Consider the following 27,061-nt stretch of genomic DNA (forward strand, 5'->3'; position numbering starts at 1 on the left):
ATTCAGAAACAAAATCTCTTATATTATCAGGAACATTCTGCACCTTAGATGTTGAAGGAACTGCAACAGGCAATGGTACTTTACTAAAGGAAATATTATCTGCTTTAACAAGTTTGTCATGACAATCAATACAAACAACAGCTGGAGAAATAGCTACCAAAAGTTTACAGCAGATACACTTAGCTTTGGTAGATTCAGCACTTGACAGCGATTTTCCTGTAGTATCTTCTGACTCAGATGCAACGTGAGACATCTTGCAATATGTAAGAGAAAAAACAACATATATATATAAAGCAAAATTGATCAAATTCCTTAAATGACAGTTTCAGGAATGGGAAAAAATGCCAAAGAACAAGCTTCTAGCAACCAGAAGCAATAAAAAATGAGACTTAAATAATGTGGAGACAAAAGCGACGCCCATATTTTTTCGCGCCAAATAAGACGCCCACATTATTTGGCGCCTAAATGCTTTTGGCGCCAAAAATGACGCCACATCCGGAACGCCGACATTTTTGGCGCGAAATAACGTCAAAAAATGAAGCATTTTCAGCCCCCGCGAGCCTAACAGCCCACAGGGAAGAGTCAAATTTTTGAAGGTAAGAAAAAATGATTAAATCAAATGCATTATCCCAAATATGAAACTGACTGTCTGAAAATAAGGAAAGTTGAACATTCTGAGTCAAGGCAAATAAATGTTTGAATACATATATTTAGAACTTTATAAACAAAGTGCCCAACCATAGCTTAGAGTGTCACAGAAAATAAGATTTACTTACCCCAGGACACTCATCTACATGTTTGTAGAAAGCCAAACCAGTACTGAAACGAGAATCAGCAGAGGTAATGGTATATATAAGAGTATATCGTCGATCTGAAAAGGGAGGTAAGAGATGAATCTCTACGACCGATAACAGAGAACCTATGAAATAGACCCCGTAGAAGGAGATCACTGCATTCAAATAGGCAATACTCTCCTCACATCCCTCTGACATTCACTGCACGCTGAGAGGAAAACCGGGCTCCAACTTGCTGCGGAGCGCATATCAAAGTAGAATCTAGCACAAACTTACTTCACCACCTCCATCGGAGGCAAAGTTTGTAAAACTGAATTGTGGGTGTGGTGAGGGGTGTATTTATAGGCATTTTGAGGTTTGGGAAACTTTGCCCCTCCTGGTAGGAATGTATATCCCATATGTCACTAGCTCATGGACTCTTGCTAATTACATGAAAGAAATACACTTTTATAAGAGTATGTATCTCTATTAATAAGCCTGATACCAGTCGCTATCACTGCATTTAAGGCTTTACTTACATTACTTCTGTATCAGCAGCATTTTCTAGCAAATTCCATCCCTAGAAAAATATTTTAACTGCACATACCTTATTACAGGAAAACCTGCACGCTATTCCCCCTCTGAAGTTACCTCACACCTCAGAATATGTGAGAACAGCAAAGGATCTTAGTTACTTCTGCTAAGATCATTGAAAACGCAGGCAGATTCTTCTTCTAAATACTGCCTGAGATAAACAATACACTCCGGTACCATTTAAAAATAAACTTTTGATTGAAGAAATAAACTAAGTATAAAACACCACAGTCCTCTTACGACCTCCATCTTAGTTGAGAGTTGCAAGAGAATGACTGGATATGGCAGTGAGGGGAGGAGCAATATAGCAGCTCTGCTGTGGGTGATCCTCTTGCAACTTCCTGTTGGGAAGGAGAATATCCCACAAGTAATGGATGATCCGTGGACTGGATACATTTAACAAGAGAAATAAAAATAGAGCCACTTCTCCACGTCCTCCAGTCACTGCCCAATAACATATCCTCACTCTCTAGGGATAATGTCATCTAGTGTCCATGAAAATATATAAAGTGCCAATTTTTCTGTGCATGTATCCCCGGAAAATAACATTTAACACTTACCTTAGAAATCTGCCCGGCAGTAAGGCAGCTCACCCGGCTTGCGAGGTCCTCCCTCTCACATGGGCCTGTGGAAAAAAAGTGCTGAGTATTTACCCCTCAGACTTTCAAAAACAGGGCAGCATAAAAATTATGAGAGGCGCAGTGAAAATTATGTCCCACCAGTTCCCATTGCTCTAAAGCCACCACTGCTCTACTGAAGAGACTGATATGGACTTTAAATAATAAACTCTTGATTGAATCTTTTCTAACACCTAAACTTTACCACTTCATAGCACTAACGTAGGCAAGGAGAATGACTGGGGTGGGAGGGAAGGGAGGAGCTATTTAACAGCTTTGCTGTGGTGCTCTTTGCCACCTCCTGCTGACCAGGAGGTGAATATCCCTTTAGTAATTAAGATGATCCATGGACTAAGCAGCTATATGGGTAATGGAGCGAACTGCACTTCTGTGACAACAAAACCACAGAAAGCTACAAAAAAGTCTTCACTAGCTGGAGAGATAGCAACTAAAGGGAGTTTATTAAAGGGAATGTAAGTGGCATGAACGTACAGCTTCAAATCTTATAAGCATTTTTCAATAATCAATCCATCGCGCCTTGGTAACCAATCATATCCTTGTACTATTATATGGTGTATGAATGTGCATTGTTGTTCACACATGGGCAGTAGAAGAGTAGAGAGGAGAGAAGACATTACTTTTCTTCACAAATTCTATTCAGATATCTAATTTTAATTTGAAGGGACATAAAAAAACCCAAAAATGTTTTCATTATTTAGGTAGAACATACAATATTAAACAACTTTCCATTTTACTTCTATTATCAAACTTCCTACATTCTCTTGGTATCATTTGTTGAAGGAGCAGCAAAGCACTACTGGTTTCTAATTGAACACATGGGTGAGTCAATGACAATCTGTATATATTTGCAGCCACCAATCAGCAGCTACAACCTAGGTTCTTTGCTGATCCTGAGTTTACCTAGATAAACCTTTCAGCAAAGGATAACATGAGAAGGAATGTGTCTAATTATGACTTTTCTAACAATGTAATTAAATTATGTTGAGTTTTGATCCTGACAGCTATAGGCAAGAAACAAACCTAAGTGATTCGGCATCAGATAGCCGGGAAAAAGTAAATAAAAACGTAGAAATTAAGTAAACACTACATGCTGGAAACATGAGGATGATAAAGAGAATAGAGCCAAAGAAACAGAGTTCATCAAGAAAAACAAAAGAAGTTAGTGTAAACTGCAGCCTGTTGATTACAATAGCCAATAATTTAACATACAGAACTTACCGCATTCATGAAGTCGTCATTTTTAAAAAGGATGCGTAATAGGTGTCCCAGCATGCACTCTGGGTTTGCACGCCCTGAGGAAAAATAAAGCAAGTATATGGTTAAGCAGATGCAACACCCAGAACACAAAAGTTGCTGATCTGTTTGTTTTTTTTTCTCAATTGTGATAAGCAGAAATGTTGTAATTTTGTCACCTCATGACTCCAAAGACTGATGCACTAAAATCCAACCAGAGCACAAACTACTTAGTAAATGGACACAAAGGAAAGGGAAATCACTCAATTTTAAGCAACTTTCTATTTTACTCCTAGTATCCATCTTTCTTCATTCTCTTGGTAGCTTTTTTGTTTTTTAAAAGCAGAAATGTAAGCTTAGGAGCAAGCCTATTTTTGGATAAGCACCCAGGTAGTGCTTGCTGATTGGTATCTAAAACGTAGACACCAATCAGCAAGCGCTACCCAGGTGCTGAACCAAAAATGGGCCGGCTCCTAAGCTTACATTCTTGCTTTCTTAAATAAAGATACCAAGAGAACAAAGCAAAACTGATAATAGGAGTAAATTAGAAAGTTGCTTAAAATTGCTGCTCTATCAGAAGCATGAAAACATAAATTATGCTTACTTGATAATTTAATTTCCATCGGGGGGAGGAGAGTCCACAGCATCATTCATTACTTGTGGGAATTCAGAACCTGGTCACCAGGAGGAGGCAAAGAAACCCCCCCTACTTCCCCTATCCCCCAGTCATTCTGCCAAGGGAACAAGGAACAGTAGGAGAAATATCAGGGTATAAATGGTGCTAGAAGAACTAAATTTAGGTCCGCCAACCGGAGAAACAGGAGGGAGCCGTGGACTCTCCTCCCCACGATGGAAAACAGAATTTATGTTTACCTGATAAATTACTTTCTCCAACGGTGTGTCCGGTCCACGGCGTCATCCTTACTTGTGGGATATTCTCTTCCCCAACAGGAAATGGCAAAGAGCCCAGCAAAGCTGGTCACATGATCCCTCCTAGGCTCCGCCTACCCCAGTCATTCGACCGACGTTAAGGAGGAATATTTGCATAGGAGAAACCATATGATACCGTGGTGACTGTAGTTAAAGAAAATAAATCATCAGACCTGATTAAAAAACCAGGGCGGGCCGTGGACCGGACACACCGTTGGAGAAAGTAATTTATCAGGCAAACATAAATTCTGTTTTCTCCAACATAGGTGTGTCCGGTCCACGGCGTCATCCTTACTTGTGGGAACCAATACCAAAGCTTTAGGACACGGATGAAGGGAGGGAGCAAATCAGGTCACCTAAATGGAAGGCACCACGGCTTGCAAAACCTTTCTCCCAAAAACAGCCTCAGAAGAAGCAAAAGTATCAAACTTATAAAATTTGGTAAAAGTGTGCAGTGAAGACCAAGTCGCTGCCCTACATATCTGATCAACAGAAGCCTCGTTCTTGAAGGCCCATGTGGAAGCCACAGCCCTAGTGGAATGAGCTGTGATTCTTTCAGGAGGCTGCCGTCCGGCAGTCTCGTAAGCCAATCTGATGATGCTTTTAATCCAAAAAGAGAGAGAGGTAGAAGTTGCTTTTTGACCTCTCCTTTTACCAGAATAAACAACAAACAAGGAAGATGTTTGTCTAAAATCCTTTGTAGCATCTAAATAGAATTTTAGAGCGCGAACAACATCCAAATTGTGCAACAAACGCTCCTTCTTCGAAACAGGTTTCGGACACAAAGAAGGCACGACTATCTCCTGGTTAATGTTTTTGTTAGAAACAACTTTCGGAAGAAAACCAGGTTTAGTACGTAAAACCACCTTATCTGCATGGAACACCAGATAAGGAGGAGAACACTGCAGAGCAGATAATTCTGAAACTCTTCTAGCAGAAGAAATTGCAACCAAAAACAAAACTTTCCAAGATAATAACTTAATATCAACGGAATGTAAGGGTTCAAACGGAACCCCCTGAAGAACTGAAAGAACTAAGTTGAGACTCCAAGGAGGAGTCAAAGGTTTGTAAACAGGCTTGATTCTAACCAGAGCCTGAACAAAGGCTTGAACATCTGGCACAGCTGCCAGCTTTTTGTGAAGTAACACAGACAAGGCAGAAATCTGTCCCTTCAAGGAACTTGCAGATAACCCTTTCTCCAATCCTTCTTGGAGAAAAGATAGAATCTTAGGAATCTTTACCTTGTCCCAGGGGAATCCTTTAGATTCACACCAACAGATATATTTTTTCCATATTTTGTGGTAAATTTTTCTAGTTACAGGCTTTCTGGCCTGAACAAGAGTATCAATAACAGAATCTGAGAACCCTCGTTTTGATAAAATCAAGCGTTCAATCTCCAAGCAGTCAGCTGGAGTGAGACCAGATTCGGATGTACGAACGGACCTTGAACAAGAAGGTCTCGTCTCAAAGGTAGCTTCCATGGTGGAGCCGATGACATATTCACCAGATCTGCATACCAAGTCCTGCGTGGCCACGCAGGAGCTATCAAGATCACCGACGCCCTCTCCTGATGGATCCTGGCTACCAGCCTGGGGATGAGAGGAAACGGCGGGAATACATAAGCTAGTTTGAAGGTCCAAGGTGCTACTAGTGCATCTACTAGAGTCGCCTTGGGATCCCTGGATCTGGACCCATAGCAAGGAACCTTGAAGTTCTGACGAGAGGCCATCAGATCCATGTCTGGAATGCCCCACAGTTGAGTGATTTGGGCAAAGATTTCCGGATGGAGTTCCCACTCCCCCGGATGCAATGTCTGACGACTCAGAAAATCCGCTTCCCAATTTTCCACTCCTGGGATGTGGATTGCAGACAGGTGGCAGGAGCGAGTCTCCGCCCACTGAATGATTTTGGTCACTTCTTCCATCGCCAGGGAACTCCTTGTTCCCCCCTGATGGTTGATGTACGCAACAGTCGTCATGTTGTCTGATTGAAACCGTATGAACTTGGCCTTTGCTAGCTGAGGCCAAGCCTTGAGAGCATTGAATATCGCTCTCAGTTCCAGAATGTTTATCGGTAGAAGAGATTCTTCCCGAGACCAAAGACCCTGAGCTTTCAGGGATCCCCAGACCGCGCCCCAGCCCATCAGACTGGCGTCGGTCGTGACAATGACCCACTCTGGTCTGCGGAAGGTCATCCCTTGTGACAGGTTGTCCAGGGACAGCCACCAGCGGAGTGAGTCTCTGGTCCTCTGATTTACTTGTATCTTCGGAGACAAGTCTGTATAATCCCCATTCCACTGTGTGAGCATGCACAGTTGTAATGGTCTTAGATGAATGCGCGCAAAAGGAACTATGTCCATTGCCGCTACCATCAAACCTATTACTTCCATGCACTGCGCTATGGAAGGAAGAGGAACGGAAAGAAGTGTCCGACAAGAGTTTAGAAGTTTTGATTTTCTGGCCTCTGTCAGAAAAATCCTCATTTCTAAGGAGTCTATTATTGTTCCCAAGAAGGGAACCCTTGTCGACGGAGATAGAGAACTCTTTTCCACGTTCACTTTCCATCCGTGAGATCTGAGAAAGGCCAGGACTATGTCCGTGTGAGCCTTTGCTTGAGGAAGGGACGACGCTTGAATCAGAATGTCGTCCAAGTAAGGTACTACTGCAATGCCCCTTGGTCTTAGCACCGCTAGAAGGGACCCTAGTACCTTTGTGAAAATCCTTGGAGCAGTGGCTAATCCGAAAGGAAGCGCCACGAACTGGTAATGCTTGTCCAGGAATGCGAACCTTAGGAACCGATGATGTTCCTTGTGGATAGGAATATGTAGATACGCATCCTTTAAATCCACCGTGGTCATGAATTGACCTTCCTGGATGGAAGGAAGAATTGTTCGAATAGTTTCCATCTTGAACGATGGAACCTTGAGAAACTTGTTTAAGATCTTGAGATCTAAGATTGGTCTGAACGTTCCCTCTTTTTTGGGAACTATGAACAGATTGGAGTAGAACCCCATCCCTTGTTCTCCTAATGGAACAGGATGAATTACTCCCATTTTTAGCAGGTCTTCTACACAATGTAAGAATGCCTGTCTTTTTATGTGGTCTGAAGACAATTGAGACCTGTGGAACCTCCCCCTTGGGGGAAGTCCCTTGAATTCCAGAAGATAACCTTGGGAGACTATTTCTAGTGCCCAAGGATCCAGAACATCTCTTGCCCAAGCCTGAGCGAAGAGAGAGAGTCTGCCCCCCACCAGATCCGGTCCCGGATCGGGGGCCAACATTTCATGCTGTCTTGGTAGCAGTGGCAGGTTTCTTGGCCTGCTTTCCCTTGTTCCAGCCTTGCATTGGTCTCCAGGCTGGCTTGGCTTGAGAAGTATTACCCTCTTGTTTAGAGGACGTAGCACTTGGGGCTGGTCCGTTTCTACGAAAGGGACGAAAATTAGGTTTATTTTTGGCCTTGAAAGACCTATCCTGAGGAAGGGCGTGGCCCTTACCCCCAGTGATATCAGAGATAATCTCTTTCAAGTCAGGGCCAAACAGTGTTTTCCCCTTGAAAGGAATGTTAAGTAGTTTGTTCTTGGAAGACGCATCCGCTGACCAAGATTTCAACCAAAGCGCTCTGCGCGCCACAATAGCAAACCCAGAATTTTTCGCCGCTAACCTAGCCAATTGCAAAGTGGCGTCTAGGGTGAAAGAATTAGCCAATTTGAGAGCACGGATTCTGTCCATAATCTCCTCATAAGGAGGAGAATCACTATCGATCGCCTTAACTAGTTCATCGAACCAGAAACACGCGGCTGTAGTGACAGGGACAATGCATGAAATTGGTTGTAGAAGGTAACCTTGCTGAACAAACATCTTTTTAAGCAAACCTTCTAATTTTTTATCCATAGGATCTTTGAAAGCACAACTATCTTCTATGGGTATAGTGGTGCGTTTGTTTAAAGTAGAAACCGCTCCCTCGACCTTGGGGACTGTCTGCCATAAGTCCTTTCTGGGGTCGACCATAGGAAACAATTTTTTAAATATGGGGGGAGGGACGAAAGGTATACCGGGCCTTTCCCATTCTTTATTTACAATGTCCGCCACCCGCTTGGGTATAGGAAAAGCTTCTGGGAGCCCCGGGACCTCTAGGAACTTGTCCATTTTACATAGTTTCTCTGGGATGATCAAATTCTCACAATCATCCAGAGTGGATAACACCTCCTTAAGCAGAGCGCGGAGATGTTCCAACTTAAATTTAAATGTAATCACATCGGGTTCAGCTTGTTGAGAAATTTTCCCTGAATCTGAAATTTCTCCCTCAGACAAAACCTCCCTGGCCCCCTCAGACTGGTGTAGGGGCATTTCAGAACCATTATCATCAGCGTCCTCATGCTCTTCAGTATCTAAAACAGAGCAGTCGCGCTTACGCTGATAAGTGGGCATTTTGGCTAAAATGTTTTTGATAGAATTATCCATTACAGCCGTTAATTGTTGCATAGTAAGGAGTATTGGCGCGCTAGATGTACTAGGGGCCTCCTGAGTGGGCAAGACTCGTGTAGACGAAGGAGGGAATGATGCAGTACCATGCTTACTCCCCTCACTTGAGGAATCATCTTGGGCATCATTTTCAGTGTCACATAAATCACATTTATTTAAATGAGAAGGAACCCTGGCTTCCCCACATTCAGAACACAGTCTATCTGGTAGTTCAGACATGTTAAACAGGCATAAACTTGATAACAAAGTACAAAAAACGTTTTAAAATAAAACCGTTACTGTCACTTTAAATTTTAAACTGAACACACTTTATTACTGCAATTGCGAAAAAGTATGAAGGAATTGTTCAAAATTCACCAAAATTTCACCAGTGTCTTAAAGCCTTAAAAGTATTGCACACCAAATTTGGAAGCTTTAACCCTTAAGATAACGGAACCGGAGCCGTTTTTAACTTTAACCCCTTTACAGTCCCTGGTATCTGCTTTGCTGAGACCCAACCAAGCCCAAAGGGGAATACGATACCAAATGACGCCTTCAAAAAGTCTTTTCTATGTATCAGAGCTCCTCACACATGCGACTGCATGTCATGCCTCTCAAAAACAAGTGCGCAATACCGGCGCGAAAATGAGGCTCTGCCTATGATTAGGGAAAGCCCCTAAAGAATAAGGTGTCTAAAACAGTGCCTGCCGATATTATTTTATCAAAATACCCAGATTAAATGATTCCTCAAGGCTAAATATGTGTAATATATGAATCGATTTAGCCCAGAAAAAGTCTACAGTCTTAATAAGCCCTTGTGAAGCCCTTATTTACTTTCTGAATAAACATGGCTTACCGGATCCCATAGGGAAAATGACAGCTTCCAGCATTACATCGTCTTGTTAGAATGTGTCATACCTCAAGCAGCAAAAGACTGCTCACTGTTCCCCCAACTGAAGTTAATTCCTCTCAACAGTCCTGTGTGGAACAGCCATGGATTTTAGTAACGGTTGCTAAAATCATTTTCCTCATACAAACAGAAATCTTCATCTCTTTTCTGTTTCAGAGTAAATAGTACATACCAGCACTATTTTAAAATAACAAACTCTTGATTGAATAATAAAAACTACAGTTAAACACTAAAAAACTCTAAGCCATCTCCGTGGAAATGTTGCCTGTACAACGGCAAAGAGAATGACTGGGGTAGGCGGAGCCTAGGAGGGATCATGTGACCAGCTTTGCTGGGCTCTTTGCCATTTCCTGTTGGGGAAGAGAATATCCCACAAGTAAGGATGACGCCGTGGACCGGACACACCTATGTTGGAGAAATTAAATTATCAGGTAAGCATAATTTATGCTTTCCATCTAAAGGAGAGGAGAGTCCACGGCATCATTCATTACTTGTGGGAAACAATACCCTCTAGAGGACACTGAATGATACACGGGAGGGTAAAAAGGGAGGCGGACCCTAACATCAGGGCACCACAGCATGTAAAACCTTTCTCCCAAAAACAGCTTCTGATGAAGCAAAAATGTCAAATTTGTAAAACTTAGTAAAAGTATGTAAGGAGGACCAGGTAGCTCCATAGAGGCCTCATTTTAAAGGCCTAAGAAGACGCCACAGCTCTAGTTGAATGAGCCGTGATCCTCTGAGGCGGCTTATGTCCCGCTGTCTCGTAAGCCAAGCGGATCATGCTCCTTAACCAAAAGGACAAAGAAGTGGAAGAGGCATTCTGCCCCTTACATTTCCATGAATACACCATAAAAAGAGATGTAGTCTGTCTGAAATCCTTCGTAGCCTGAAGATAAAACTTAAAGGCCCGAACCACATCCAAATTATGAAGTAACCACTCCACAGAGGAAGAGGGGTTAGGACACAAAGAAGGAACAACTACAGTGGGGCAAAAAAGTAAATTTATGCTTACCTGATAAATTGATTTCTTCTATGATACGATGAGTCCACGGATTCATCCTTCACTTGTGGGATATTATCCTCCTGCTAACAGGAAGTGGCAAAGAGCACCACCGCAGAGCTGTCTATATAGCTCCTCCCTTGACTCCACCCCCCAGTCATTCGACCGAAGGTATAGGAAGAAAAAGGAGAAATTAAAAGGAGAAGAGGTGACAAGTTTTAAATCAAAAAAATATAATCTGTCTTAAAATGACAGGGCTGGCCGTGGACTTGTCGTATCACAGAAGAAATCAATTTATCAGGTAAGCATAAATTTACTTTTCTTCTATAAGATACGACGAGTCCACGGATTCATCCTTTACTTGTGGGATACAATACCAAAGCTACAGGAGACGGATGAACAGGAGGGACAAGACAGATGCCTAAACAGAATGCACCACTGCTTGAAGAACTTTTCTCCCAAAAACAGCCTCCGAAGAAGCAAAAGTATCAAATTTGGAAAATTTGGGAAAGGTATGAAGGGAAGACCAAGTTGCAGCCTTACAAATCTGTTCAACAGAAGCATTGTTTTTAAAAGCCCATGTGGAAGCCACCGCTCTAAAAGAGTGAGCTGTAATCCTTTCAGGAGGCTGCTGTCCAGCAGTCTCGTATGCCAAATGGATGATGCTTTTCAGCCAAAAAGAAAGAGAGGTAGCCGTAACTTTTTGACCTCTACGATTTCCAGAATAGACAACAAACAGAGAAGATGTTTGACGGAAATCTTTGGTCGCTTGCAAGTAAAACTTCAAAGCACGAACCACGTCCAAGTTGTGTAACAGACGCATCTTCTTAGAAGAAGGGTTAGGACACAGAGAAGGAACAACAATTTCCTGATTAATATTCTTATTAGTAACAACCTTAGGAAGGAATCCAGGTTTGGTACGTAAAACCACCTTATCAGAATGGAAAACAAGATAAGGCGAGTCGCATTGCAATGCAGATAGTTCAGAAACTCTTCGAGCCGAAGAGATAGCAACTAAAAACAGAACTTTCCAAGATAGAAGCTTAATATCTATGGAATGCGTAGGTTCAAACGGAACCCCTTGAAGAACTTTAAGAACTAAATTCAAACTCCATGGCGGAGCAACAGGTTTAAACACAGGCTTAATTCTAACCAAAGCCTGACAAAACGACTGAACGTCTGGAACATCTGCCAGACGCTTATGCAGTAAAATTCATAAAGCAGATATCTGTCCTTTTAGGGAACTAGCTGATAACCCCTTCTCCAATCCTTCTTGGAGAAAGGACAAAATCCTAGGAATCCTGATCTTACTCCATGAGTAGCCTTTGGATTCGCACCAATAAAGATATTTACACCATATCTTATGGTAAATTTTCCTAGCGACAGGCTTTCGAACCTGAATCAAGGCATCTATGACCGACTCAGAGAATCCCCGCTTAGATAAAATCAAGCGTTCAATCTCCAGGCAGTCAGCCGCAGAGAAACTAGATTTGGATGCTGGAACGGACCTTGAATGAGAAGGTCCTGTCTCTCAGTGGTAGTTTCCACGGTGGCAGAGATGACATTTCCACCAGGTCTGCATACTAAGTCCTGCGTGGCCACGCAGGTGCTTTCAAAATTACAGAAGCCCTCTCCTGTTTGATTCTGGCAATCAGACGAGGAAGGAGAGGAAAAGGAGGAAACACATAAGCCAGGTTGAACGACCAAGGTACTGCTAGAGCATCTATCAGTACTGCTTGGGGATCCCTCGATCTGGACCCGTAACAAGGAAGTTTTGCATTCTGACGAGATGCCATCAGATCCAATTCTGGTGTGCCCCATTGAAGAATCAATTGTGCAAACACCTCCGGATGGAGCTACCACTCCCCCAGATGAAAAGTCTGTCGACTTAGAAAATCCGCTTCCCAGTTCTCCACTCCTGGGATATAGATTGCTCATAGATGGCAAGAGTGAGTCTCTGCCCATCAAATTATTTTGGAAACCTCTATCATCCCTACAGAACTCTTTGTTCCCCCTCTATCATCCCAAGAGAACTCTTCGTTCCCCCCTTGATGATTGATATATGCTACAGTCGTGATATTGTCCAACTGGAATCTTATGAATTTGGCCGAAGCCAGCTGAGGCCACACCTGAAGCGCGTTGAATATCGCTCTCAGTTCTAGAATATTTATTGGAAGGAGAGCCTCCTCCTGAGTCCACACAACCTGTGCCTTTAGGGAATTCCAGACTTATCTGAGGAGATAAGTTTGCATAGTCCCCATTCCACTGTCTGAGCATGCATAGTTGCAGTGGTCTGAGATGCAAGCGAGCAAACGGAACTATGTCCATTGCCTCTACCATTAGTCCAATTACCTCCATACACTGAGCCACTGACGGCCCAGGAATGGAATGAAGTGCTCGGCAGGTGGTTAAGATCTTTGATTTTCTGACCTCCGTCAGAAAAATTTCCATGTCTATCGAGTCTATCAGAGTCCCCAGGAATGGAACTCTTGTGAGAGGGACGAACTCTTCTTTATGTTCACCTTCCACCCGTGAGAAAAGCCAACACGATGTCCATGTGAGATTTGTCTAGTTGGTAAGTTGACGCCTGAATCAAGATATCGTCCAGATAGGGCGCCACTGCTATGCCCCGCGGCCTTAGAACCGCCAGAAGGGACCCTAGCACCTTTGTGAAAATTCTGGGAGCTGTGGCCAACCCGAAAGGAAGAGTCACAAACTGGTAATGCTTGTCCAGGAAGGCGAACCTGAAGAACTGGTGATGATCTTTGTGGATAGGAATGTGAAGATACGCATCCTTCAAATCCACGGTGGTCATATATTGGCCCTCCTGGATCATTGGTAAAATTGTCTGAATGGTCTCCATCTTGAAAGATGGGACTCTGAGAAATTTGTTTAGGATCTTGAGATCTAAAATCGGTCTTAAGGTTCCCTCTTTTTTGGGAACCACGAACAGATTGGCATAAAACCCCTGCCCCTGTTCTGCTTTTGGAACTGGGCAGATTACACCCATAGTATATAGGTCTTCTACACAGCGTACAAACGCCTCTCTTTTTGTCTGGTTTACAGACAACCGTGAAAGATGAAATCTCCCCCTTGGAGGAGAATCTTTGAATTCTAGAAGATACCCCTGGGTCACAATTTCTAATGCCCAGGAATCCTGAACGTCTCTTGCAAAAGCCTGAGCGAAGAGAGAAAGTCTGCCCCCCACTAGATCCGGTCCCGGATCAGGGGCTGCCCCTTCATGCTGTCTTGGTAGCAGCACCGGGCTTCTTGGCCTGTTTACCTTTATTCCAGGTCTAGTTAGGTCTCCAGACTGACTTGGATTGAGCAAAATTCCCCTCCTGCTTTGTGCAGGGGAGGAGGTAGCAGGACCACCTTTGAAGTTTCGAAAGGAAGAAAAATTATTTTGTTTGGCCCTCATTCTATTTGTCTTATCCTGAGGAAGGGCATGGCCTTTTCCTCCAGTGATGTCGGAAATGATCTCCTTCAGTTCAGGTCCGAATAGGGTCTTACCCTTGAAAGGAATAGCTAATAGCTTAGATTTTGATGACACATCAGCAGACCAGGACTTAAGCCACAATGCTCTACATGCTAAAATGGCAAAAACTGAATTCTTTGCCTCTAATTTAGCCAGTTGAAAAGCGGCATCTGTAAAATAAGAATTAGCTAGCTTGAGAGCCTTAATTCTATCTAAAATATCATCCAATGGGGTCTCAACCTTAAGAGCCTCCTCTAGAGCCTCAAACCAAAAAGCAGCTGCAGTAGTTACAGGAACAATGCACGCTATAGGTTGCAGAAGAAAACCCTGATGAATAAATATTTTCTTTAGAAGCCCCTCTAATTTTTTATCCATAGGATCTTTGAAAGCACAACTGTCCTCAATAGGTATAGTTGTACTCTTAGCTAGGGTAGAAATAGCTCCCTCCACCTTAGGGACCATCTGCCACGAATCCCGAATGGTGTCAGATATGGGAAACATTTTCTTAAAAGTAGGAGGGGGAGATGCCTGGTCTATCCCATTCGTTAGTAACAATGTCCGAAATCCTCTTAGGGACCGGAGAAACATTAGTGTAAGGAGGAACCTCTAGATATCTATCCATTTTACACAATTTGTCTGGTGGAATTACAATAGGGTCACAATCATCCAGAATCGCTAAAACCTCCCTGAGTAACAAGCGGAGGTGTTCAAGCTTAAACTTAAAAGCCATCATATCTGAGTCTGTTTGAGGGAACATCTTTCCTGAATCAGAAAACTCTCCCTCAGACAGCAAATCCCCCACCCCCAATTCAGAACATTGTGAGGGTACATCGGAGATGGCTAATAAAGCGTCAGAGGGCTCAGCATTTACTCTCATACTAGACCTACTGTGCTTCCCTTGCAAACCAGGCAGTTTGGATAATACCTCTGTGAGGGTGGTAGACATAACTGCGGCCATATCTTGCAGGGTGAAAGAATTAGACGCACTAGAAGTACTTGGCTTCGCTTGTGCGGGCGTTAAAGGTTGTGACACTTGGGGAGAAGTAGATGGCATAACCTGATTCTCTTCTGACTGAGAATCATCCTGAAACATACATTTATCAGCTAAAATATGTTCTTTGCAATGTAAGGCCCTTTCAGTACATGAGGGACACATTTTAAGTGGGGGTTCCACAATGGCTTCTAAACACATGGAACATTGGCTTTCCTCAATGTCAGACATGTTAAACTGGCTAGTAATGACTACAAACAGGCTTTAAAACACTTTATTTAGTGAAAAAAAATTATCTGAAAAAACGGCACTGCGCCTTTAAGAGAAAAAAAGCATACAATTTTTCTAAAACTGCTTGAAAACAATAAAATTATCCCAATTTTATGATAGAAGCATCCCAATTTGCAGCTAAGTTTGCCCCACAAGGAAAGGAATACTTAACCCTTAACAGAAAAAAAGGAATATTATAAAACGTTTATTTCAATAAAAAGCACCCCCTGCATCTCGCCCTGCTGTGGCGCCTACCTGCCCTCAGGAGTCTGTAAAACCAGGTTAAACCTTCGATTTGGCCCAATACTGCTCAGAAAGGCCCACTGGAGTTGGAGCTTGCTGCTTGCCTGAGAAAAACAACTGCGCAACTGAGGCGCGAAAATAGGTCCCGCCCATCTTACTCGATGTCTCACAGCCTAAATTAACCGCACCAGAGCGGTCTAAAACCTAGCCATGTGGGTTCATATACCCATAAATGAAGCCATGTGTACCCTTCTCAATAAAGCATAAAATACGATATCTGCACTCCCAGTCATGTAAACGTTTGCCCACAAACATTCTAACATCAGTGTCAACCATTTTTTTATAGCCCATATATGCAAGCTCAGTAATACCCCTCTTTATACTTTAGGATTACTGCTTACCCTCTCCCTCATGGGGATACTGTCAGCCAATTCTGAAATAACACAGTCTCGCCAGAAAAAAATTACTGAACATACCTCATTGCTTATAGCATGAAAAACGTCCCTCACACTGAAGTTTCTTAAGAACTCCTCAGCCATTCTGTGGGAACTGCTCTGGATCTTAGTAACAACTGCTAAGATCATCAGCCTCCAGGCAGAAGTCTTCATCCATCTGCTGCCTGAGGGAAAATAGTACACACCGGTACCATTTAAAATAAAAAATTCTTGCTTGAAAAAAATAAAAACATTTTATCACCTCTTTCACTTTACCCTTCCTATTACTTAGAGTTGGCAAAGAGAATGCCTGGGGGGTGGAGTCAAGGGAGGAGCTATATAGACAGCTATGCTGTGGTGCTCTTTGCCACTTCCTGTTAGCAGGAGGAGAATATCCCACAAGTAAAGTATGAATCCGTGGACTCGTCGTATCTTATAGAAGAAAATTATTTAGTCAGCCACCAACTGTGCAAGTTCTCCCACTTAAGAAGTTGAGAGAGGCCTGTAATTTTCATCATAGGTATACCTCAACTATGAGAGACAAAATGTGGAAACAAATCCAGACAATCACATTGTCTGATTTGGAAAGAATTTATTTGCAAATGATGGTGGAAAATAAGTATTTGGTCAATATCAAAAGTTCATCTCAATACTTGGTTATATATCCTTTGTTGGCAATGACAGAGGTCAAACATTTTCTATAAGTCTTCACTAGGTTGTCACACACTGTTGCTGGTATGTTGGCCCATTCCTGCATGCAGATCTCCTCTAGAGCAGTGATGTTTTGGGGCTGTCGCTGGGCAACACAGACTTTCAACTCCCTCCAAAGGTTTTCTATGGGGTTGAGATCTGGAGACTGGCTAGGCCACTCCAGGACCTTGAAATGCTTCTTACGAAGCCACTCCTTTGTTGCCCGGGCAGTGTGTTTAGGATCATTGTCATGCTGAAAGACACAGCCACGTTTCATCTTCAATGCCCTTGCTGATGGAAGGAGGTTTGCACTCAAAATCTCACGATACATGGCCCCATCCATTCTTTCATATAAACGGATCAGTCGTCCTGTTCCCTTTGCAGAGAAACACAACAAAGCATGATGTTGACACCCCCATGCTTCACAGTAGGTATGGTGTTCTTTGGTTGCAACTCAGCATTCTCTCTCCTCCAAACACGATGAGTTGTGTTTCTACCAAACAGTTCTACTTTGGTTTCATCTGACCATATGACATTCTCCCAATCCGCTTCTGGATCATCCAAATGCTCTCTAGCATACTTCAGACGGGCCCAGACATGTACTGGCTTAAGCAGGGGGACACGTCTGGCACTGCAGGATCTGAGTCCCTGGCGGCGTAGTGTGTTACTGATGGTAGCCTTTGTTACATTGGTCCCAGCTCTCTGCAGGTCATTCACTAGGTCCCCCGTGTGGTTCTGGGATTTTTGCTCACCGTTCTTGTGATCATTTTGACCCCACTGGGTGAGATATTGCGTGGAGCCCCAGATCGAGGGAGGTTATCAGTGGTCTTGTATGTCTTCCATTTTCTAAGTATTGCTCCCACAGTTGATTTCTTCACACCAAGCTGCTTGCCTATTGCAGATTCAGTCTTCCCAGCCTGGTGCAGGTCTACAATTTTGTTTCTGGTGTCCTTCGACAGCTCTTTGGTCTTCACCATAGTGGAGTTTGGAGTGTGACTGTTTGAGGTTGTGGACAGGTGTCTTTTATACTGATAACAAGTTCAAACAGGTGCCATTAATACAGGTAATGAGTGGAGGACAGAGGAGCCTCTTAAAGAAGAAGATACAGGTCTGTGAGAGCCAGAAATCTTGCTTGTTTGTAGGTGACCAAATACTTATTTGCCACCATAATATGCCAATAAATTATTTCCAAATCAGACAATGTGATTGTCTTGATTTGTTTCCACATTTTGTCTCTCATAGTTGAGGTATACCTATGATCAAAATTACAGGCCTCTCTCATCTTCTTAAGTGGGAGAACTTGCACAATTTGTGGCTGACTAAATACTTTTTTGCCTTACTGTATTTCCTGATTGATGTTACGGTTAGACACAACCTTGGGAAAAAATCCCAAACCAGTGCAAAGAACAGCCTTATCAGCGTGAAAAACCAGATAAGGAGGCTCACATTGCAAGGCCGCCAGCTCAGATACTCTGCGTGCCGATGCAATAGCCAACAGGGAGAGAACCTTCCAAGAAAGAATCCTAATGTCAATAGAGTGCATACGTTCAAATGGAACCCTCTGCCATACCTTAAGAACCAAGTTCAAACTCCATGTCTAAAGACAGGCCTGATTCTAGACAGAGCCTGAACAAAAGACTGAATATCTGGAAGCTCCGCGAGCCTCTTGTGTAATAAAACAGATAACGCAGAAATCTGTCCATTTAAGGAACTGACGGCAAGCCCCTTCTCCAGCCCATCCTGGAGAAAGGATAGAATCCTAGATATCTTAACCTTGTGTCAAGGATATCAGTGATTCTCACACCAAGACAAGTAAGGCCTCCACACCTTATGATAGATGCGACGAGTGACCTGCTTCCTGGCCTGAACTAGAGTGTCAATCACTCTCTCAGAAAATCCTCTCTTGGCTAAGACTAGGCATTCAATCACCACGCAGTCAGCCTCAGAGAATCTAGATTTTGATGTCGAAAGGGACCCTGTACCAGCAGATACCAGCGACAGGGTAACCTCCATGGCGGAGAAGATGACATCCCCACAAGATCTGCAAACCACGTCCTCGGGCAGTCACGACGGAGCTTGCACCTGCTTGATGAGGGCCACTACACAAGGTAGAAGTGGCAACGGTGGAAAAATGTAAACTAGGTTGAACCCTCAAGGCATCGACCAGCTCTGCCTGGGGGTCCCTGGACCGCGACCCGTATTTGGGTAGTTTGCAATTAAGTCTGGACGCCATTAGATCTATCTCCGGCGTCCCCCATCTGTGACAGATCTCCGCAAATACCTCTGGGTGGAGAGACCACTCCCACGGATGGAAGGATTGTCTGCTGATAAAGGCCGCTTCCCAGTTGTCCACACCCGGGATTTGGATCGTTGAAAACGAGCAGTTGTGGGACTCTGCCCATACCAATATCCGAGATACCTCCGCCATTGCCAGAGGGCTTCTCGCCCCCCCCCCCAATGGTTGATGTAAGCCACTGAGGTAATGTCTGTCTGGAATCTGATGAACGACCCCAGGAGAGGCCAAGCTTTCAGAGCATTGTGGATCGCTCGAAGTTCCAAAATATTGATTGGGAGGAGAGACTCCTTTCGAGTCCACCAACCCTGTCCCATCCTGGCACCACAAACAGCTACCATACTGCCAGACTCGCTACCGTGGTCACAATCTCCCAGGACGGTCTCAGGAAGGATGTCCCTTGGGACAGTTGACCCGGACGGATCCACCAAGAGAGGGATTCCCTCGTCCTATCGTCCAGAGAAATCTGTTGGGATAGATCTCAGTGATCGCCGTTCCACTGCCTCAACATGCACATTTGAAGAGGTCTGAGGTGGAACCTGGCGAATGGAACAACATTGATGCTGGATACCATGAGCCCAATCACCTCCATACACTGAGCCACAGAGGGTCTGGAGGAGGCCTGAAGGGCAAGACAGGTGGACGCAAGTTTCCTGCATCGTTGATCTGTGAGAAATATCCTCACGGATACAGAGTCTATTATCATGCCCAGGAATTCTACCCTGTTGCTGGGAACCAGAGAACTATTTCCTGAGTTTATCTTCCATCCATGAGACTGAAGGAGAAGAAGAGCAGCCCTTGAGTGTACCTCTGCAAGACTGAACGACGGCGCCTGGACTAGGATGTTGTCCAGATAGGGCGCCACAGCAATGCCTCTGGGTCTGGCTACTGCAAGAAGTGCCCCTAGAACCTTCGTGAAGACCCTTGGGGCCGTCACCAGACCGAAGGAAAGGGCTACAAACTGGAAGTGTTGGTCCAGAAACGCAAATCGCAGGAACCTGAAATGATCCCTGTGGATTGGGACATGAAGGTAGGCATCCTTCAAGTCTATTGTAGTCATGAACTGTCCCTGTTGAACTAAGGGCAGAACAGATCTGATCTTTTCCATGTTTGAACGATGGAACAGCCAGAAATTTGTTTAAACACTTGAGGTCCAGAATCGGGCGAAATGTGCCCTCCTTCTTTGGAACCAGGAAAAGGTTTGAACAGTACCCTAGACTTCTCTCTGCTGGAGGTACTGGTACAATTACCCTGAGAGAAGAGAGATCCCTCACACATTCTAGAAAGGCATCCCTCTTCTCTGGTCTTGAAGACAGGTTTGACAGGAGGAATCTGCACCTTGGCGAATGAGATTTGAAACCTATCCTGTACCCTGGGCGACCACAGAGCCCTACGGGCTAGGATGGAAAAACCTGATACCTTTGCATTCTGGCAAATATTCCGCATATTGGCGTTGCAAATGAAAGAATTAGCTACCCTCAAGGTCTTAATTCTATTCTGTATCTTGTCAAGGGGAGTCTCCCTCTCGACCATCTCAGACAGGGATTCGCACCAATATGTCGCAGCTCCGGATACCGCAGCCACCGCCACAGCCGGCTGAAAAACAAACCCTGTGTGCTGAAACATCTTTCTCAACATGTTTTCCAACTTTTTATCTATGGGCTCCGCAAACGACAAACTATCCTCTAGAGGAATCGTTGTGCGCTTTGCAAGCGTGGAGATAGCACCATCCACCTTAGGGACAGTCCCCCATAGCTCAAGCTGAGAGTCCGGAACGGGGAACAGTTTCTTAAAAGAAGAAGGGGAAAAGGAAGAACCAAATTTTTCCCATTCATTCTTAATGATGTTAGCCATGTTAACAGGAAAAGTTTAGGAATCGAAGGTTCCTCCGGTAGTTTATGTTCCGGAACCTCCAGCGTAACAAGCACTTGCTTCAGTAGAAAGCGTAAATTTTCCATCCTAAACCTAAAGTCTGGTTCCTCCACAGGCGGAGGTCGATGACTCCGGCCCAGAAAGAACATCCTCGGAAGAGTCAGAGTTGTCCTCGTCAGCGGATAATCTTCCAGAGATATCCAGTGGGATAAATGACCCCTGGGTCAGGCCACAATATTTCACCTTGCGTTTGCCCTTAGCAGAACGTGATAAGGCACTAATCACTGCAGACACCACCTTTTGCAGCTGATCAGCAAGTTCTGACGGCTAGCGGCCCTAGCGGCCCTGGGGAGCTGCATGTGTAATCGGAGATAATTGTAGGGAACGCACCTCGCGGGATGAAGAACCCTCTGAGGTGGACGGCTCAGTAGCACTAAACATCTTATTCTTTCTAGATGTAGTAATCTTATCAAGGCATGTGGAACAGAGTTAAGCAGACGGACCTACCAGAACCTCCTCACAATAAACACAGGTATTAGACTTTGTTAAAGAGAGAGTACCGTCCAACGCATCAGAGTCCTCCATAGCTTACGCCTTTATTACGGACTAGATATACTATATAAATGGCACCTTTATACCTCCAATGGCCGGGGCACCTCCTTAGACCCGGACACAGAAAGAAACTGCTTTGTCTCCTGCAACCGACGGACAAGAAGAGGAAGTGGAATAGGCCCCACCTGGTCACATGGAGTGCCTCGCAGGCCCGCCCCTTCACTAGGAGATAAAACGCGCCAAATCGTCCTTGTAAGGAACTCCCAAAAATGACACCTGTAGTCCACCATTGCCAGAGGCTCATCTCAGACATATCGCAGCAATGACACAATAAATAACATTATGTACAAAACCCCCCTGTTCAATAATTCCCATTCCAGGGATATTAACCCTTGATTCTATAAAGATAAAAGGTCTCACACTGTGACCCTGTCTTCTTGCGTTATCATTATGTATATAAAAATGAAACGATCTTACCAGAATCTACGCCGTGGAACAGGAACACAGCCTCTCAAGTGTGACAGTGTAGAAGCATCGCTCCTGATATGGACTTGAGTGAAGGAAGCAGGCAGAGAAACTCGTCAACGCGGATTGCTTATGGAGCTGTTAATGTGAGTCGGGATGGTTTTGCAGAAAGACTCTCCCTGCATCTCCGGACTCTAACATTCATCAACGCTCTCACTGAGAGGCTGACAGGACTACTTAAAACTCCAGCCCCATTAAGAAGAGTAGTTCCCTCCATAAGAGACTACTCCGAATCTTCCGACACTTCTCTGCCAACCTCCTGTGACGAAAAGCAAAGAATGACTGGGGGATAGGGGAAGTGGGGGAGGTATTTAATCCTTTGGCTGGGATGTCTTTGCCTCCTCCTGGTGGCCAGGTTCTTAATTCCCAAAAGTAATCAATGATGCCGTGGACTCTCCTCCCCTTTAGATGGAAAGTTTAATTTTGACTTCTAAGCCCAATTAAACTACATCAAATTGAAGCCATTAACTGGAAGAATTTATTTCTAATAGCTCCATTTAATTTCTGCAAAAGCATCTTCCAACAACATTAGAATTCAGTAAGCTTCTGAGAAGAGAATGGTTCAAATATCACTTAAAGGATTTTCTAGTGAGCGCTTACTACTCAAAACAGCGAAAAACATAATTTATGTAAGAACTTACATGATAAATTCATTTCTTTCATATTAGCAAGAGTCCATGAGCTAGTGACGTATGGGATATACATTCCTACCAGGAGGGGCAAAGTTTCCCAAACCTCAAAATGCCTATAAATACACCCCTCACCACACCCACAATTCAGTTTAACGAATAGCCAAGAAGTGGGGTGATAAAAAAGTGCGAAAGCATATAAAATAAGGAATTGGAATAATTGTGCTTTATACAAAATCATAACCACCACAAAAAAAGGGCGGGCCTCATGGACTCTTGCTAATATGAAAGAAATGAATTTATCAGGTAAGTTCTTACATAAATTATGTTTTCTTTCATGTAATTAGCAAGAGTCCATGAGCTAGTGACGTATGGGATAATGATTACCCAAGATGTGGATCTTTCCACACAAGAGTCACTAGAGAGGGAGGGATAAAATAAAGACAGCCAATTCCTGCTGAAAATAATCCACACCCAAAATAAAGTTTAACGAAAAACATAAGCAGAAGATTCAAACTGAAACCGCTGCCTGAAGTACTTTTCTACCAAAAACTGCTTCAGAAGAAGAAAATACATCAAAATGGTAGAATTTAGTAAAAGTATGCAAAGAGGACCAAGTTGCTGCTTTGCAAATCTGATCAACCGAAGCTTCATTCCTAAACGCCCAGGAAGTAGAAACTGACCTAGTAGAATGAGCTGTAATTCTCTGAGGCGGAGTTTTACCCGACTCAACATAGGCAAGATGAATTAAAGATTTCAACCAAGATGCCAAAGAAATGGCAGAAGCTTTCTGGCCTTTTCTAGAACCGGAAAAGATAACAAATAAATAGACTAGAAGTCTTTCTGAAAGATTTAGTAGCTTCAACATAATATTTCAAAGCTCTAACAACATCCAAAGAATGCAACAATTTCTCCTTAGAATTCTTAGGATTAGGACATAATGAATGAACCACAATTTCTCTACTAATGTTGTTGGAATTCACAACTTTAGGTAAAAATTCAAAAGAAGTTCGCAACACCGCCTTATCCTGATGAAAAATCAGAAAAGGAGACTCACAAGAAAGAGCAGATAATTCAGAAACTCTTCTGGCAGAAGAGATGGCCAAAAGGAACAAAACTTTCCAAGAAAGTAATTTCATGTCCAATGAATGCATAGGTTCAAACGGAGGAGCTTGAAGAGCCCCCAGAACCAAATTCAAACTCCAAGGAGGAGAAATTGACTTAATGACAGGTTTTATACGAACCAAAGCTTGTACAAAACAATGAATATCAGGAAGAATAGCAATCTTTCTGTGAAAAAGAACAGAAAGAGCAGAGATTTGTCCTTTCAAGGAACTTGCGGACAAACCTTTATCTAAACCATCCTGAAGAAACTGTAAAATTCTCGGAATTCTGAAAGAATGCCAAGAAAAATGATGAGAAATACACCAAGAAATATAAGTCTTCCAGACTCTATAATATATCTCTCTAGATACAGATTTACGAGCCTGTAACATAGTATTAATCACAGCGTCAGAGAAACCTCTTTGACGAAGAATCAAGCGTTCAATCTCCATACCTTTAAATTTAAGGATTTCAGATCCTGATGGAAAAAAGGACCTTGTGACAGAAGGTCTGGTCTTAACGGAAGAGTCCACGGTTGGCAAGAGGCCATCCGGACAAGATCCGCATACCAAAACCTGTGAGGCCATGCCGGAGCTACCAGCAGAACAAACGAGCATTCCTTCAGAATCTTGGAGATTACTCTTGGAAGAAGAACTAGGGGCGGAAAGATATAGGCAGGATGATACTTCCAAGGAAGTGATAATGCATCCACTGCCTCCGCCTGAGGATCCCGGGATCTGGACAGATACCTGGGAAGTTTCTTGTTTAGATGGGACGCCTTCAAATCTATTTCTGGAAGTTCCCACATTTGAACGATCTGACGAAATACCTCTGGGTGAAGAGACCATTCGCCCGGATGCAACGTTTGGCGACTGAGATAATCCGCTTCCCAATTGTCAACACCTGGGATATGAACCGCAGAGATTAGACAGGAGCTGGATTCCGCCCAAACCAAAATTCGAGATACTTCTTTCATAGCCAGAGGACTGTGAGTCCCTCCTTGATGATTGATGTATGCCACAGTTGTGACATTGTCTGTCTGAAAACAAATGAACGATTCTCTCTTCAGAAGAGGCCAAAACTGAAGAGCTCTGAAAATTGCACGGAGTTCCAAAATATTGATCGGTAATCTCACCTCCTGAGATTCCCAAACTCCTTGTGCCGTCAGAGATCCCCACACAGCTCCCCAACCTGTGAGACTTGCATCTGTTGAAATTACAGTCCAGGTCGGAAGCACAAAAGAAGCCCCCTGAATTAAACGATGGTGATCTGTCCACCACGTTAGAGAGTGTCGAACAATCGGTTTTAAAGATATTAATTGAGATATCTTTGTGTAATCCTTGCACCATTGATTCAGCATACAAAGCTGAAGAGGTCGCATGTGAAAACGAGCAAAGGGGATCGCGTCCGATGCAGCAGTCATAAGACCTAGAATTTCCATGCATAAGGCTACCGAAGGGAATGATTGTGACTGAAGGTTTCGACAAGCTGCCATCAGTTTTAGACGCCTCTTGTCTGTTAAAGACAGAGTCATGGACACTGAATCTATTTGGAAACCCAGAAAGGTTACCCTTGTCTGAGAAATCAATGAACTTTTTGGTAAATTGATCCTCCAACCATGATCTTGAAGAAACAACACAAGTCGATTCGTATGAAATTCTGCTAAATGTAAAGACTGAGCAAGTACCAAGATATCGTCCAAATAAGGAAATACCACAATACCCTGTTCTCTGATTACAGACAGAAGGGCACCGAGAACCCTTGTAAAAATTCTTGGAGCTGTAGCAAGGCCAAACGGCAGAGCCACAAACTGGTAATGCTTGTCCAGAAAAGAGAATCTCAGGAACCGATAATGATCCGGATGAATCGGAATATGCAGATATGCATCCTGTAAATCTATTGTGGACATATAATTCCCTTGCTGAACAAAAGGCAAAATAGTCCTTACAGTTACCATCTTGAACGTTGGTATCCTTACATAACGATTCAATATTTTTAGATCCAGAACTGGTCTGAAGGAATTCTCCTTCTTTGGTACAATGAAGAGATTTGAATAAAACCCCATCCCCTGTTCCTGAACTGGAACTGGCATAATTACTCCAGTTAACTCTAGATCTGAAACACAATTCAGAAATGCTTGAGCTTTTACTGGATTTACTGGGACACGGGAAAGAAAAAATCTCTTTGCAGGAGGTCTCATCTTGAAACCAATTCTGTACCCTTCTGAAACAATGTTCTGAATCCCAAGATTGTGAACAGAATTGATCCAAATTTCTTTGAAAAAACGTAACCTGCCCCCTACCAGCTGAGCTGGAATGAGGGCCGCACCTTCATGTGGACTTAGAAGCAGGCTTTGCCTTTCTGGCTGGCTTGGATTTATTCCAGATTGGAGATTGTTTCCAAACTGAAACTGCTCCTGAGGATGAAGGATCAGGTTTTTGTTCTTTGTTGAAACGAAAGGAACGAAAACGATTATTAGCTCTGTTTTTACCCTTAGATTTTTTATCCTGTGGTAAAAAAGTTCCTTTCCCACCAGTAACAGTTGAAATAATAGAATCCAACTGAGAACCAAATAATTTGTTACCCTGGAAAGAAATGGAAAGTAGAGTTGATTTAGAAGCCATATCAGCATTCCAAGTCTTAAGCCATAAAGCTCTTCTAGCTAAAATAGCTAGAGACATAAACCTGACATCAACTCTGATAATATCAAAGATGGCATCACAGATAAAATTATTAGCATGCTGAAGAAGAATAATAATATCATGAGAATCATGATGTGTTACTTGTTGCGCTAAGGTTTCCAACCAAAAAGTTGAAGCTGCAGCAACATCAGCCAAAGATATAGCAGGTCTAAGAAGATTACCTGAACACAGATAAGCTTTTTTTAGAAAGGACTCAATTTTCCTATCTAAAGGATCCTTAAACGAAGTACCATCTGACGTAGGAATAGTAGTACGTTTAGCAAGGGTAGAAATAGCCCCATCAACTTTAGGGATTTTGTCCCAAAATTCTAATCTGTCAGACGGCACAGGATATAATTGCTTAAAACGTTTAGAGGGAGTAAATGAATTACCCAATTTATCCCATTCTTTGGAAATTACTGCAGAAATAGCAATAGGAACAGGAAAAACTTCTGGAATAACCACAGGAGATTTAAATACCTTATCCAAACGTTTAGAATTAGTATCAAGAGGACCAGAATCCTCTATTTCTAAAGCAATTAGAACTTCTTTAAGTAAAGAACGAATAAATTCCATTTTAAATAAATATGAAGATTTATCAGCATCAACCTCTGAGACAGAATCCTCTGAACCAGAAGAGTTATCAGAATCAGAATGATGATGTTCATTTAAAAATTCATCTGTAGGGAGAGAAGTTTTAAAATATTTTTTACGTTTACTAGAAGGAGAAATAACAGACATAGCCTTCTTTATGGATT

General features: G+C 43.1%; 1 protein-coding gene across 1 annotated transcript in view; it reads right to left on the reverse strand.

The window, feature by feature from the left end:
• DCAF1 (DDB1 and CUL4 associated factor 1) overlaps positions 1-27,061 on the reverse strand; it is a 638,093-nt gene that overhangs the window by 400,336 nt on the left and 210,696 nt on the right. Inside the window, exon 4 of the mRNA XM_053721062.1 lies at positions 3,224-3,297. Coding sequence (XP_053577037.1) covers positions 3,224-3,297 — 74 coding nt within the window. The remainder of the gene's footprint in view (positions 1-3,223; positions 3,298-27,061) is intronic.

This window comes from Bombina bombina, chromosome 7 (assembly GCF_027579735.1).
Source record: "Bombina bombina isolate aBomBom1 chromosome 7, aBomBom1.pri, whole genome shotgun sequence".
NCBI lineage: Eukaryota > Metazoa > Chordata > Amphibia > Anura > Bombinatoridae > Bombina > Bombina bombina.